At 47.3% G+C, this 15,354-nt stretch overlaps 4 protein-coding genes across 4 annotated transcripts; 1 reads left to right on the top strand and 3 right to left on the bottom strand.

The window, feature by feature from the left end:
* Positions 1 to 727: 727 nt before the first annotated feature.
* GGI43DRAFT_407930 (sulfate transporter family-domain-containing protein) lies at positions 728 to 4,559 on the bottom strand. The gene is made up of 5 exons (XM_083206301.1): positions 3,798 to 4,559; positions 3,585 to 3,730; positions 2,982 to 3,522; positions 2,047 to 2,909; positions 728 to 1,980 (listed from the first exon to the last, which is right to left on the bottom strand). Exons 1-5 carry the CDS (start codon positions 4,048 to 4,050, stop codon positions 1,384 to 1,386), a joined length of 2,400 nt encoding a protein of 799 aa, XP_083059484.1. The 5' UTR covers positions 4,051 to 4,559; the 3' UTR covers positions 728 to 1,383.
* A 3,642-nt stretch (positions 4,560 to 8,201) lies between these two features.
* Positions 8,202 to 9,815, bottom strand: GGI43DRAFT_78974 (uncharacterized protein). The gene is made up of 3 exons (XM_083210314.1): positions 9,383 to 9,815; positions 8,861 to 9,326; positions 8,202 to 8,784 (listed from the first exon to the last, which is right to left on the bottom strand). The coding sequence occupies exons 1-3, from the start codon at positions 9,422 to 9,424 to the stop codon at positions 8,312 to 8,314; spliced, it is 981 nt and encodes a 326-aa protein (XP_083059483.1). The 5' UTR covers positions 9,425 to 9,815; the 3' UTR covers positions 8,202 to 8,311.
* Positions 9,816 to 11,258: 1,443 nt separating this feature from the next.
* On the top strand, positions 11,259 to 13,570 carry GGI43DRAFT_407921 (uncharacterized protein). Its single transcript, XM_083206300.1, has 5 exons — positions 11,259 to 11,936; positions 12,016 to 12,127; positions 12,191 to 12,524; positions 12,594 to 12,707; positions 12,759 to 13,570. Exons 1-5 carry the CDS (start codon positions 11,701 to 11,703, stop codon positions 13,286 to 13,288), a joined length of 1,326 nt encoding a protein of 441 aa, XP_083059482.1. The 5' UTR covers positions 11,259 to 11,700; the 3' UTR covers positions 13,289 to 13,570.
* Positions 13,558 to 15,084, bottom strand: GGI43DRAFT_407919 (glutathione S-transferase). The gene has a single exon (XM_083206299.1). The coding sequence runs from the start codon at positions 14,611 to 14,613 to the stop codon at positions 13,936 to 13,938; it is 678 nt and encodes a 225-aa protein (XP_083059481.1). The 5' UTR covers positions 14,614 to 15,084; the 3' UTR covers positions 13,558 to 13,935.
* Positions 15,085 to 15,354: the final 270 nt, after the last annotated feature.

Here is a 15,354-nt window from a genome sequence, read left to right as displayed (position 1 = left end):
GGAGCTCTATCCTATCACAGAAGGTAGTGCCTACAAGGGCAAAGGTTCTTGTTTCTTCCTCTGTCAAGTTAAGTACTGGCGCTAAGCAAGGGAAGAGGAAATGAGTCGATGATTTTTAATGATTGTTTAAATTAACAACTATTGCCGTTGACGTTGCATGGCTTGTTCTTTTTTTGTTTCGCTTCGTCTTCTTTTTTTACTCAATCTTCTTTTTAGTAATGTAGCCCTCAGGTAGGCAAGTATTAGTACTTTAAGCGTCATCAGATTGACTTGATTCTACACGGAGCACCTAATAGCAGCTGATTAGTGGTTACCTTAGTCCTTCGTAATGCTCGCCTAATATCTGACCATGACTACAATGACGGCAATTACCGTATCTGCTCCGATGGCTACCGATATACCTCCACAGCGGCAGCTGCACCCAGACAATACGTATGGCTTGCTAATGGCATTCTAGAAAAATACTGTAGGTACAGACAAAGAGAGACAAGGACTAATAGACTCCAATTTAATAACTGGGGGTGCTGGCACATCATGTGAAGCTGAATAACGGGATACTCTGCGTTCTACCCGGACCTTGTCGACGCTATGGGCAATGACGGAATAGCCGTCACGATAGCCTATATGCACCGCAAATCTCCTCTTATCTCCTCGGATATCGGAACTACTACGACCTCATCTCTCGCTCATGCATGTGCGCTTTTTCGCGATCCATCGCCTAGGTATTCATTGAAGTACGGATAGCTATATAGGTAGGTAAATATAGGCATACGTTGCCCTGCGCAATTAAATGCCTATATCCTCACGTCCGTGGGAACAAAAGTCCCGGCCCTGAGTCGCTGCTCCAATCACACGCGCCACGTGAATCAATGAATGAATCGAATTCACTTCCACGTCCCGTGAAGGCTGTTGCCGTAATACCTATTTTCTACTCAGCCACCGCCGCCTTTTCCCCATGGGCACGGCAGTTTTTCGCCTCGATTGGCCAATTCCCAGCGCAAATGGCTTACCCGGGATCTATTGCCACGTCACTTCAGAAGTTCTGGTTAGAGCCATATATAGGATATGCATAGGAGCATAGTGCGGAAGCAAGAGTCAGATTTCGAATCTTATGTCTACTAGTATCAACGTGGAAATAAGCGTGTGCTGTTAATTTCCAGCGACGGTGTGTTGTATTGTTTTGTCTGCCGTGGGATTCCTCAACAACATCCCCAACAAGCAGTGGTATCTATGATATAGAAAGGTAAAGAAGATTACTACCATTGCTGCTACATCTAGTAGCAATCAGTAGCTACAAAGCTCATTAAAACATATGACACGCTCCTCCTCCAAGTACTAGATAGTAAAAAAATATTCATAAATCAGAAAAACAACAGCAAATGCTTATTCATCAGAATCATCAGATCCACGGCGGCTCTCATTGTGCCTCTCCGCGTTTGCAATCGCAGACTCGACTGCCTCCTGCAGGTCAAAGTGAAAGTACGGCCTGTTGAGGCCCTTGATGGCCACCAGGCGACGGCTGCTGGGATTCGGGGGCACGTCCTTATCAGATGCCTTTGATATGTCATCCGAGTTTGTTCGCTCCACATCGTACTGCACCGCCCGGCCGCCCTTCTCCTCCGCCGCTGCCGCCGCCGCCGCGCTGTCCGAACCGCCCAGATCGGCAATGCTGAAGATGGTCTTCCAGTGGCCAGCGCCCTCGCCGTCCACCGCGTTGTGGCGGGGGGTTCGGTACCCAAAGCCGGCGGCGCAGAGAGCTCGCTTCGTCCAGCGGTTCTCGATGTGGGCAAAGTGCCAGTCAACAGTCTGGGGGGTTGCGTAGCGGTCGAGCTGGTTGCGGACATCGATCAGGGCCTGGGCGGCGGTCACGTCGACAATGTTGACACTGGAGAAGTCGAGGATGATGGCCTTGAGTGTGGGCCGGGTATCGTGCTCATTTTCCTTTTGGTGTCTGGGAGTTGGGTCATTCCAAGGCCGGTCCTGTTAAACCGTTAGTTTTCTGTTTCTTCTTTATTCCAATGTTTTTGAGATATATCAGGAACTTACCCCAAGCTTGGCAATTGTCTTGACGTCTGTTCGTCGAGTCTCCTTAAAGATAGTCTCCGTCAGGTGGTTGAGATACCGCGTAGCATTTGGATAGTTGAAGCCCTCAGCGAAGCGGTAAATGAAGATACCAGGATACGGGCTCGATACAACAACTCTGGGGTTAGAGCCATCTTCGTGGCCCAGAGGAAGGAAGCCAGATCGCTGCGAGTACTCTGAGGACTGAACAAGAGCCTCTTGGTCGCCGCCTTTGTTTACCGCATCTGTCGCCTTAACGGTGCGAATGCGGGCAACTCCAAGGAAGCGGCCACGGCTGAGGAAAAGGCGGAAGATGACCACGGCAAAGGACATGCAGATGGTGGTGTAGATGCCATCCTCGATGGTAGCGAAAACAGTCACCAAGACACCGGCCAAGAAGATGATAACCTCAATGGGCGACACACGCCAGAACTGGAAGACAACGCTGAGCGGAGTGATGACGTCGCCCACAGCGTGGATAATGACAGCGGCGAGTGCGGCGTTGGGGATGTAGTAAAAGAGGGCTGTGAGGGCATAGAGAGCCAGAAGCACAACGACGGCGGTGATGACACCGGCAAAAGGCGTGCGAACGCCGGCCTTGGCCTTGATGGCGGTACGAGAGAAGGATCCAGTCGCGGGATATGCGCCCAAGAAGGGACCCAGCAGGTTAGTGACGCCAATGGCAACAAGTTCTTGAGACGGGTCGATGATGTAGTTGTTGACTCGGCCAAATGATTTGGAGATGGAAATGTGCTCAATCAGCATGACGATGACGGCAGCGGGAAGCTCAGGCGCAAAAGCCTTGATAATGGTAGTGTTGATTTCGGGAGCGCCAGTGTGTTGGAAGCCTGTAGTAGTTTTATTATTAGAAAACAAATCATCTTCTGAGAGGGAGGTAGGAGAAACCGAGTTCTACATACCTCGAGGCACCGTGCCAAGGACGCTGATCGGGGGCTTCTTCTTGTGGTGTAGCACCATACCCGCGCTAATACCGGTATATAACAGGATCACAAAGGCCGTTCGCAAAGTCGAGATGAAAAAGTACATCTTGGCCTTGTGAGGCTGCTTCTTGGCCATGTACGTGCAGAAACCTCGGATGAGATACAGCATTAGCAGAGCAGTCAGACCCAAAGCAGCATCGATAGTCGTCGTCGGAAGTCCCTTGAGCGAGTTGATGATGACCAGATACGGCGCAGCTCGCGTGTTCACGCCTTTGATACCCATAAGCTTGGGGATCTGGCCAGAGATGATGTTGATGGCAGAACCGGTCATGAAGGAGCAGATGGACGGCAGGGGGATGAATTCGACGAGCCATCCTAGGCGTGCGAGACCGATGAAGCAGATGATGGCGCCTGCGATAACAGCGAGAGCGGAAGCAATAACATGGCCTGGGACATCAGGGAGTCTGGTTGCGGCTTTGAGGACGACGTCACCGGTGACTTGGGACATGACGGCAACAGGCTGTGAAGTTAAGGTGGTTAGTCTTGTCTGGTTTTATATGTTGAACAAAGATGTAGACTTACTCCGATGGTGATATCCTTGGAAGTGGCAAAGAACCAGTAGATCAAGACACCCATGAAAGAAGAGTATAAGCCATATTCGACGGGAAGTTGAGCCAGTTGCGCGTACGCCATACTCTGGGGAACAACGACAGCACCAACAGTCATACCTACATGGCGGAATTAGACACAATTCGTATATATCACGGTTTTTTTTGCGGCTGCGTTGCAACTCACCAGCAATCAAGTCACCAATGAACCATGTCAAGTTGTATTTGCCGATCCAATGGATAAAGGGAAACAGGTTGTAAAAGTACATTCCAATATCATGCAGCGAAGGCCGAATCTCCTCGAGAAACTCGCCCACGGTGGGCTCCCGCTCGAGGAACGGATCGGCGTTGGATATTGACGGGACATCGCTGTCACGATCTTCCGAGTCGAAGCCAAAGGCCTTTGCGAGGCGGTCTTTGGTTGTAGTCGCGAAAGACATGGTTACGGTATGTGAATGAAAAAAAAAAAAAGGAATTGAGTTTGGAAAGAAATAGAGGAGTGGATAAAGTATAAAGTATCGAGTTTACACACAAGTCGTCACCATGAATCGACTTGGTCCCGTAGTACACCCAGATGGAGACGGGGATATTGCAGGATACGCGTCTGTGACGCACCGTATGGAGCAGATGGGAGATGATCGACCTCTTCTTCCAGAGCTGCAGTGAAGATGAAAGGAAAGAGACGAGGACTTGTAAGATGCGAGATGCGGGTCGGTGGAAGCAAGCCCAACTTTATGTATGTGCAAGCAGCATCCCCAGTAGGAGCAATTATTTGGGAGGTTGCTCCGAGCCTCGTGCGGATGCGCATCCTTATCCATCCATGCCATGTGCTCTATTCCTAGCTGGTTGTGTTCCCGTCCCAGGTCTGGGATCAGCCTCTATTGTTGTACTCCCCTGGGTGTGGTGCTATGTAATACTGCTTTGAGTTGTGCAATTGCATGTACTTTGTAGGTATCACCCCGGTATTGGTGAGACTCCAAGATGGATACCGATTCAGCACCAGATGCACCATATCTACGCCGTATTGCAAGCCCGTTCCATCTTCCCCATACCGGCATATACATTCCTTGTACAAGGCGTGTACGGGCGTGTACAAATCCACCCTCCCCAGCAGCCACCCGCCAACTGGAGTATAATGAATAATTGGGGTCCAATTCTCAGGGCCTAGATGAGAGACCAAAGAGAAAAAAAAAATCTGGCAGGTTTGCTTTGGCCTGAGATTGGGCAAGATGCGTACCTTTGTCGAGAGAGCCACCGGATTGCGTGCTTCCGCCTAAGTATTCGCTTGCAGCTAAAAGGTCCAGGGGTGGCACCGAACGGCTAGTCTAGCGGAGGCCCTCTTTTTTGGTTGCTTCTTTTTCTTTTCTTGGCTTACCTAGTTTCCCTAGCAGAGAGCCTAAAGAAGCCCCCGGATGGGGAATGGCTGTAAGTAGCGGCTTCATACTGGATGGTTGTTAGAGGTACTTATGGAGAGAGATTCTGTATGGATTGCGTCAACGGAGAAAACTTTGATTTGATTCCATTTTATGAGAGATAACGTGTACTCTACTTGTACACTCTTGCTTCGGGAGAAGAAATTACGCTCATGCAAGGGATCAGGTTTGGATGAGGGTTCCCGATGGACCGTAGAGTTGTATTGCATGGATGGCTGTTGCTTTAATCTGTACGAGAACAGGCTTGTCAGCATGACCTACCAGACCTACCAGACCATTCATTGGCTGATCACTGTAGAAAAACAACACGTTTGGCATCGTACTCGTACGAAGCACATTTCACGAGTAAAAAGCCATCTACTGAATCCCAAGGACCCAGAGACTCCACACGCCCGCGGCTACGGCATCGCCATGCTACGATGCGATCCCTGCTCCTCCCATGTCATCTCTCTCGGGCTGACACACCGGTTTGGGGGGACGCTTTAGCTCCTTGCCGGCGACCCGAAGCTCTCGAGATGAAAGCTTCATCGCCACAGATGCCTATCTTCTGTGATGGCCTCTACGCTGCCGACTGAATCGTGTCCTACGCACGTCAACTCAAGTCAACATAGATCCATTATATCACCTAATCCCTCTATGGAGCTGTAGCGCGGCACATGTATTGTCCCATCACGCTTCATGCTCTTGAGCTCATCACATAAGCATACCAAGAGATGTCTCCGGGAAAGCATCACGGAACATCGCCGTCTAACTTGATTTAAGCTACTACACTAGGGCAGACGTTGGGCATGCGTATTATTCCGTGCTCCGCGTCCTATTATGGAGCCCGGCGCATCAATCCTCCTCTCGAACCGAAGTGGCTCCATCGAGATAGCATCACTTTGCTATTTGGCGCGACTAGCTGACAGACAGCTGGACCTATCGGCACTTCTGCTTCAATGACTAGATGACCTACGCCACCTCCAGTATATCGACTCGTGACATTTGTCTCTCCCTAGCTGCATTGCTTGGGCTGCCTTTGACGCTACTTTCAGCTTCAGCTTCTCAGCTACTGCTCTCATCATCATCACAAGCATCCAAGGCACGGCTGGAGGGCTGTCCACGTTGCACCAGATACACGGACATGGGATCCTAGAACCGCCCTGGCGTTCCAAAAGTAAAGGGTCCCTCATTATGGAGCCTCGGGTGGTCGCCTTTTCTGGAGCGACTTCCAGCACTTCCAAATACGTTCTAATAGCGCAGATGGCGCAATCTTCCCATGCACACTCGTTATGCCCACCTTCTGGATTACGCACGCGAGTACATACGTCGTTGGGCTGAAGCAAGGGGGGTCTTTACTAAGGCTTTTCATCACCGACAGAAAAGTCTGGGCCATTGTTAGGATGATGAAAAAGGACATTACCGATCAATAGTTATTACGCTTGAGCGTTTAAATTTGATCATTTGATTGATTCTTCGTCTATTCCAGGCTTGCACTATCAACATCGGGAAACATTGGAGGCTATTCAAACCACCATCTACTAGCCAAAGCATGTGGCAAGCCAGCCACCGGCAATCAGAAGAAAAAGGAGTTACCTTTTTTGACATCTGCCGCCTCATGCGAGCTAATTCGATGTGAGATGAGTGTAACGCCCTCCCCTGGTCAGAGCACGGCACGCTGCATCAACCGTGTCCCTGGGAGAGACGGCTGAGATGCTCCTTCGACCCTTGGCATTGTGAACTAAGACGGTCCCGAGCTTTTCAGTTTTGAACTGCTCGCAGATAGAAATTGGGGCTGAGTCTGGTCTGGATCGGAGATACCTGGCAGGGACATGTGAACACTTGCTACGAATGGCATAACGTGCCACTGTCGTCATGAGGAGCAAATTGTTCAACAGTTGGGATTGAACACCTCCGGCCATCGTAACGACTGCTGCCGTATAGTCCCAGACCATGAAGCTTGATGGGAAGCCCGATATCTCCAGGGCTGTGCTGTGTTATTTTGACAATCTTTCTAACAGGGAGGAATTATTGCTTTCCAAATGTCGTGTGCCGACAAATTGCAATACCCTTTCTGGCATATATCGTTTTATTTTGATATATTTGATGTGTCTACTCCGTATATCCTCACCGAATGTTGGATGCATAATTGCCACTATAACGATCACGGACTGGCCTGCATGAATGTGCCCCCAACACCCTCCCTGTACTTCAGCTACGGCTGTCATTTCGGTATCATATCAACTGCGGGCGTGCATAAACAATCTTGGACATAATATTTGGTTTTTGGGGTGGCAATTCTTAGGCACGCCTCCCACACCTAAAGGCTAAAAAAGATATTCAGGTATGCGAGACAAATACAAATTTTTTGCCATATCTCAAAAGGTAAATGCCTCTCTATGTAAAACGAATGGCATTCAGTTTCAATCCTCCATTATTACTCTAACTTGCCCCTATTGAATGCGTGCATATCTCTCTATGACACCATGGCGCCGTCAGAAGGCGACATCCTGCTCATCACATGCCGGTATAACAAGTCGGATATCTGCGAGCCTACATCTATTAGTTTTGGAGCCTAATGAGACAGACTTTCAGTCGCGCCCTCTGGCGTGAAATAGGAAGATGTGATATAAACTTGTTAATCTGTGCAGTAGAGCCTAGAGTAGCGCCACTGCTATTCCTAGCCTCTCCCATAGATATACCCTTGTTGAAAGGTGTTGGCCATGTAGCTCTTGCCCCCCAGGCTCGCCACCAGCTGAATGTATACTGAGACAATAGATTCATCCTATAGATGAGAATGATTACCCCTTTGCTTCCAGCTTTCAACATCCCGGTACAGGTAGGTGGTAGAATAGCTGGGCTGTGAGAGAGGCAACCCAGCGTAGATAATAGAAATCGAAACTCTTCCAGGTTAGTATTTAGCGAAATAGGGAGAAACTAAACTAAATTAGACAGATTTCATTGAAAGACATGACCCATAGACGGTCTAACAAGTTGGGGCATAGAGCCAGTCCTTAGTTTACGTGATTTATACGAAGTGGAGGCGTGAGTACGGAACATCGGGGCTGGAAGATTACACTTCTTTAGCTGTACTGCAAACAAATACGAAAGCTCCACTGGTGTATTTGACAATATTGCCTGTGTTGTTTCAGCTGCAAGACAACAACTTGTTTATTGCCATGAATAAGATCCTTCGTATCAATATAGCTCAAATTGTAGATCATAATCGAGTCTGTTACTATCTTCGTTATTACACGTCTTTAACCCTGGAAATCATTCTACCCGGTGCCTAACTGACATATCCCCTTGCTATCGAATTCTGTACGAAGTCATCAACAATCTTCTGAGCCTTTCCATCACTAGGCGGTTCCAGGCCGAGCCTTTCATTGTCGGGGTTTTGCCAAACAGTCAAGCCGCCGGTAAACGGATAAGTCAGAACAGCTGCGAATTCTCTGACGGTGAATATTCCGTTGCGCATGTTCTCATCTGCTTGCCGCTTTCTTTCAGCAATCGAAAACGAAGTGATTTTCCATGGCTCCTTGGTCTCTGAAGCGTCTTGGAACGTTTTTACAATACGCTGTAGGCTAGTTTCGCCGTCGCAGATGTAGAAGAAGTTGTTTTTAACAGTTGGATATTTGGTCAAAAGACCGTCGAGACCTCTCGTAAGCGTATCGATGCTAGAAATGGAGATGAGGCCGTGACCGCCGTCGCCAAGCGCTGCAGTACGGTTGTTTAAGTCCAAAGATGCAAAACCACTCAAGTCTAAAGTCGAAGCAATGAGCACATTGATCCCAAGCATCGTTATGAACTTTTTTTTGTTGCTGGGAATGGCACTTACTTATTAACAGATTTCCAACATGCAGAGTTACAAAGTCAATCTGGTTTGCAGCAGATCTGGCCATCAGGTAATTGTGAATCACCCTCTTTGCTGCGACGGCAGGATTGGGAGGCAAAGTGTTTGGTCCTACTCTTGCAATCGTTGCCCCATTTCCGCCTGCAGTATCAGGCGCCCATTCTGACGGCACAAAGAGCTTTACTCCAGCCTCTATAGCTGCATTGATGAGCGCAAGCTGAACAATGTCGAGGTCTCCGCCGGGATGGAATTGAATGAACACGATAACAGCATCAGCCCCCGTCAATGCTTTGACGAGACTTTTATGATCCTTCAGATCGACTTGCACGACAGGGATACCTTCAGGCACATTCTTGTACTCAGACGGATCTTTGCGACCGATGAAAGCAATGTCGTATTTCTTGAGCGCAGCAATGCGCTGCAGGACTCGACTGCCGAGTCTGGCTCCTTGCTGGGTACATGTAAGCTACGTGATCTAGTCTCAACAGATGCAGGCGCTATACTCACGCCATACCAGACGATTTTCTTGATGATAGATTCGGACGCCATAATGAGATAGCGTTCAACTCAACTCTGTTCAGTGTTGATAGAATATACCATTCTTTCAACCTGGACGGATGCTGCCGATCTTAAATTCACCAATGCGATACTGGTGGCAGCAACATTTCTCAACTGATTATAATTCAATGTAAATCCGTCACCGACATCAAGTTTCATCCCACCGGCGCGGATTAGAATCCCGCATGAAAATTAGTTCTCCGGTTTTCAATGCCGAATTCAGACGGCGACACAGTCACTGAGTTGCCGAGAGAGGCTCTGTTGCTTTCACTTTCACTAAGCGGCGATTAATAATCGTCTCTTATCAGAAGAGACATGTTGGAAATCAACAAGAACGGACGTCGTATATGTTGAAGACTAATTCAAAAAGAATCAACACGCAGACCGGAGACCGGAGACTTTCTTCATAGTGACGGATAAATGAAGCTTGAGTTGGATGATTCGCTGAAAAGGCGTGTCTTGGCAGTGCTTTGACAGAATTGGCAGATTAGGCAGTAGGTAGATTACTGATCAAAGGAAACGGCTCTGTCCATCTTATAAATGCTTCTTCAGACACGTAATCAGCCCGAATGAAGCTCAACAATCCACGGAATAGGTCTTTGGTGGAGTAGAAGACAGGATAGCCGTTGGTCCAAGCCGTTGTTGAGAAAATAAGCATAAATGAGCCCGTCATCCATCACAGAATAGCCTATCGCGCAAACCACAAGGCCCTCATATCATTTTTCTTATGTGTCATTGCCTTCGCCTTCGTTTTCGCTCTCTTTTCTTCGCAGCATGAGTTCCGTCATTGCTCGAATCTCGGCGCGTCGTCAAAATATCGACAGTGATCAACACATGCGAATAATCATACATGCGAACAATCATACAGGCGCCACAGCTTCATTTATGATGCAGATTCGCGCCGGTAGATCAGGTTATTTCGATAAAAACACTGCGATTTCGGCATCGTAGTCCGTATTCAATATCCATCAGGGCCATACAACCCGGCAGAAATCGGTAGGCGACTCGACATGTATACATGTAATCATGATACCAGTGTTACCGCAAACGACTCTACCCTAATAGAATCATTGTCACGTGTATCAACTTTCGCCCTCATAGGCTGGGTTCTCAAATCTCTTATACGTAGTTCCTGAGACATTTGCAGCAAAAAAATGCAGGGACCGGCCGAACCTTGCTCTCTTCCTCCAATTACTATCGCAAACGCCAGCAAAGAACTCCAGCCTCATAATGCTGCATGTTAGAGTAGTTCCTACTCTGGCTTAATGATAGCCAACCGCCAACGGTAAGCTGATAATTCCCCCATAACTCTCCCCACGCGCCACACGGTTCGCCCTCACCAATGCCCCGCTATCTGATCACGACATCCCCCAAGGGCCTTCGCCATTTTGCCAAGGTCGCTCAAAAGAGAAATAAAGCCTCATGTATCCATACTATGCGGTTCCGCAGAGATACAAAGAAGAAGAAGAAATGCGCTGGTATATTTCATTTGCAAACCACTAGAGACCTCCTGAAGTTGTGAGTGCGGTGAATTAAACTTGCTCAGCTCGCTTGCTCGGGTCATACGGAATTCGGCCGAATATAGTTCAATTCGAGAAACGGACGATTTCGGTCAACCATATTAAGACTATGCCCTCGAAAGAGCTTACGAGTATTAACTACAGATAACTCGTATCTAAACCACCTGCGGCCGTTGCAAAAGGGGGCTCCATTTGCCCTTCTCAGACATTTGCCTTCTTGAGCAGTTTTAATATATATGTACCTAGGTAGTGTAAGCTAAAATAGTCAATAGTGTGTATACATCAATATAGGCGTTTTTAACAGAGACCGTCAGGTAATACCTGACAAATTCTATTGTTTAATCGGCCCACAAGCATTAGAAGCGCCGCATTTCTAAAAACGGAAATTCATGCGGGATTCTTATACTGCCCCAATCCTGCCTTTTTATGCAGGATTCTTTCTATACCTCAATTTTATTTGTTTTTCTTATAAAGAGCCTAGTATGTTTATATACTTGAATTAGCATTTTATTTCCCTTCTATGCCCATACGGAATCTGCCAGTTACTTTACTTTTTGGCCCGCCACTAGTTCGTGCAAAACGTGTAAGCACTTGCGTACCATCATACTCTACCATGGACAGATAAAGCGCGCCGTCAGCCTGGGACCTTCGAAAAACAATGTTATTCTCATCACGCAAGCACAAGGTTAAGACGGCTCTTATTACGGATGACCCTTGGGCCTTCGAACATTGGCTCCCATCTACACCATGGCTATGGCATCATCCAAGGCCATAATGACGACTACAGAGGCCACCGCGATCACATCGTGTCCGATCACCATCTACGAAAAACCCATGCCATATTCACAACGACAACTTCTTCTCCATGACCATCGACAGCCTTATAGACTCCACACGGATAGGAAGATCCCTAAATTAAAATTTGGAGACCTATTAGTGGAAGTGTACGGGATCGGCTTGAACCCAGCCGACTGGAAATCTGCGTACGTATATTCCCGCAAGAAAGCACTGTAAACTACCACTCCTTTAAGGCTCTTTTCTTATTAACAAGCTTAACCTTAGAGATCTTGGATATCTTCTCCCATCGCTGTCTGGCTTAAATGAACGTGAATTTATTGGCAGGATCATAGCTTCCGAGGTTGACCAGAAATGTAGCCTTCAGCTAGGAGAGTGGGTGAGTCTACCAGCTCAGATGATATGCCTCATCCTAAACATGGATGACTAATATTTGTCCAAGGTCCTTGCTGTGCCTACAGACTATCGCGATATCAGAAAGTCGACGTTTCAAGAATATACTATTGTCTGCTGTTATAATGCAATTCGAATCCCCAAGAATGTCGATCCGTTTAAAGTCGCTTCCATGGGTGTCGCCTACATTGCCGCAGGTCTCTCTCTTGGAGTCTGTCTGGGTCTCACTTTTGCAAAGGGTCCAAAGAAGAGAGATTTTAATCTTCTGGAGATTGCTAGGAGACGTCCAGAAGATATACCTGACGATATCATCGACGAAGTCTTTGATGCTCTGGCCCCTTGCTACCAGGCCCAGCCTGGCGAATGGCTCTTAGTCTATGGAGGTGAGTAATAACAAAAGATCGTAAAAAAAAAAAAAAAAAAAAAGAACACTCATCTAACTTAGTTTGAAGCATCTACTATTACAGGCCAGATTATAATTCAGCTAGCTAAGCTGGGAGGAATGAAAGTTGCGGCCGTTGCCGATTTGAGTAAACATCAGCAGCTTTTGAGGTCACTTGGAACAGGTAGGCTTGTCTATAAATTATTGACGAAGCTTTTGCTAACATGCGTTACAGACCTTCTAGTTGAGTGCAGCGATCTGGATCAAGCTAAGCGGGACATCAAAAAGCTTATCCCAGGCTCACTAAGATTCGCTATCGACACTGTTGGACCACAAAGCGCTGCATGGTGCCAACAAGTTCTTGCAGAGCGTACAAGCTCTAGATATTGCCGCCCAGGATACGAAACGCCGACTAATCGATTGTCATCCGCCTATATAGCTACTCGTGGAGGTGGCAGTAAACTCAGCCATCTTGTTGCTCTAGCAGGCACCCCTCCAACATATTCACCCAACATCCAAGTTCATACAGTACCAATCAAGCTTTTCCATACCAGTCAATATGTTGGTGGCCATTTGAGTAAGTGGCTATATGAGCTGCTTGATACACAACAGCTGCTGCCTCCGGAAGTCGAATCAATACCGGGCGGCCTCGGTGCCATAAATGGAGCTTTAGAAATATTGAAACAAGGTAAAACAGCGGGAAAGGGAATAGTGATTCGACTTAAAGAGCCTGACACTTTGATTGAGAATCTTGTTCAAGCATGAGCGTCGAGATTGAGCAATTGATTGGTACTGTTTGGTATACCCTTTTTTCACTTCCACCACGACAACCCTAGAGTGCATAGCGTGAGCTTAGTTATGAACGAATCACGTTTTATTTACCTTATTTAGATGTAGTAACATGTATATCAAGACGGATCTATGATCCAGTCAAATTTGCTGTATGATTCGATGACTTAGGTGTCTGCATGCCCTTGAATAAATCCCGGAGACAGCCCTCGAGAATAGAGTTATCATATTGAAGAGAGTGGCAGCTAGTAGTGTGACAATATGATAGATATATTGAGCTAATAATAACTATCTTGTATGATGCGTCATTGCGTAATAAATGCAACTTTTGGAAAGGCGGAGCAATGCCTAAGCGTAAATGTTCCACATAAGGCAGAAGAAGCCGGCGTGTATTTTCTCTGCACCAAGCTAATCTACAGATCGATCTTAACAACCAGAGCAGCGGAAAAGTTAGCCGAATCCCGAAGTAAGGTGCCGCATAATGATAAACCGAAGACACAATGCTCGCCTTACTCCGTAGTGAAAACAAACTCAGACTCAACAACTGGATTTTGTGCGGTTAGTCATAGTCCATATGTATATCACAGAGAGATAATGAACAAGAAACGATCCACAATCGGCAACTATTTCGCACGCAGCTCTTCGGGGGTATCAGGTTGGTTTTGCCAATGCGCCTTGATAATTGCGGGATGCTTGCTCAACTTCTCACTAATCCTCATGATTATGGGGAACGCATCGAGATCAACGCCATATCTCTGTGCATTCCAAACAGCTGGTAGTAGACAAACATCGGCCAAGGTTATGTTATCGCCAACAGAGTATTCGCCGGCCGAATCCTTGACAGTGAGCTCATAAGATTCAAGCACCTCTGTCATTATTTCCTTATTCCACTGCTCTGGGCTAGATCCTAGCCCCCTAATGCGCTTCATTATCCTCATGTTTGTGACTGGCTGCAGGTCGGAGGCAATGATACTAGCCAGCGTACGTGTGACGGCCCTTGCCTCTGGATCTGAAATCGGCGGCAAAAGCTGATAGCTCTGAGGGAACGTCTCGTCGAGATATTCGATAGCAGCGACTGATTGGCCGACCTTGAAGACACTTCCGTCGCTGGCCGTGCGCAACAGCAAAGGCACAGTGAGATTTGGGTTGCGGGCCTTGTGCTCGCTAGACAATTGCTCGCCTTTGAGGAGGTTGACAGTCTTCATGTCATACTCAATGCCTTTGAGGTTTAGCACCATTCGAAGGCGGGCAGAGCAAGAAGAGCGAAAGTAGCTGTAAATGGTGTATGTTGGATCCGACATCTTGATGAGAGTTGCTCGGTTCTATGTGGCGGGGCCGACAATTATGTGGTGGTATTCAAGACACAGTACGTGTATGTTATAGAGTTCAACAGATAGGGATGAGTAGTTCAGATTCCTCAGATTTAGTCGAAAGAATTGAAAATAGCGTAGAAGTAATCGATCCGACTTGAGATTGAAGTTGCTATGATGGAAGCAAACATATCGCGAGCACAATGATGGCTTTATGAACTCAAGCCTCGGGTAGCGTCGCGGAAATGGCCCGCCAAGCTGATTCCGAGATGTGCCAGCTAAGACACCCGCCGGTAGCCTCTGTGGGCCGAAAATCTGGAGTATTGTGGCGCTTTTAGGTCACTCTAACGCAACTAGGCAAACAGTACCCTCAACTTTTATTCCGAGCTTCAAACAAAATCTCATCTAAAAGGCGTTAGCTGATAAAAAGCGCGTATCCCACTAGTTGATTTTATGAGCAAGATATCTAACGACGCAAATAGAGAGAAAAGATCATATATATAACTAATCATTTATTAATATTGCGTAAATGAATTTGTAAAAGAGGAAGCTGTTATCTTAATATTACGTCCGAAATGTTCAGACCTCGATACCCCACCAAAGACCTGCAAAAGCGACCGCCAGTCCTAGCCGACGAGCCGTTTGTACCATGTATCGATATTCTCTCCCGCTCTCCCGCCCTCTTATTCCATATACTTATTGACTATTTAATAGTTGATAGGCTACCCAATA

Source organism: Trichoderma evansii (assembly GCF_050947405.1).
Source record: "Trichoderma evansii strain SZMC 28006 chromosome Unknown GGI43scaffold_13, whole genome shotgun sequence".
Taxonomy (NCBI): Eukaryota; Fungi; Ascomycota; class Sordariomycetes; order Hypocreales; family Hypocreaceae; genus Trichoderma; species Trichoderma evansii.
Note: the sequence above shows the minus strand (reverse complement) of the source record. Positions and strands in the feature narration are given on the sequence as shown.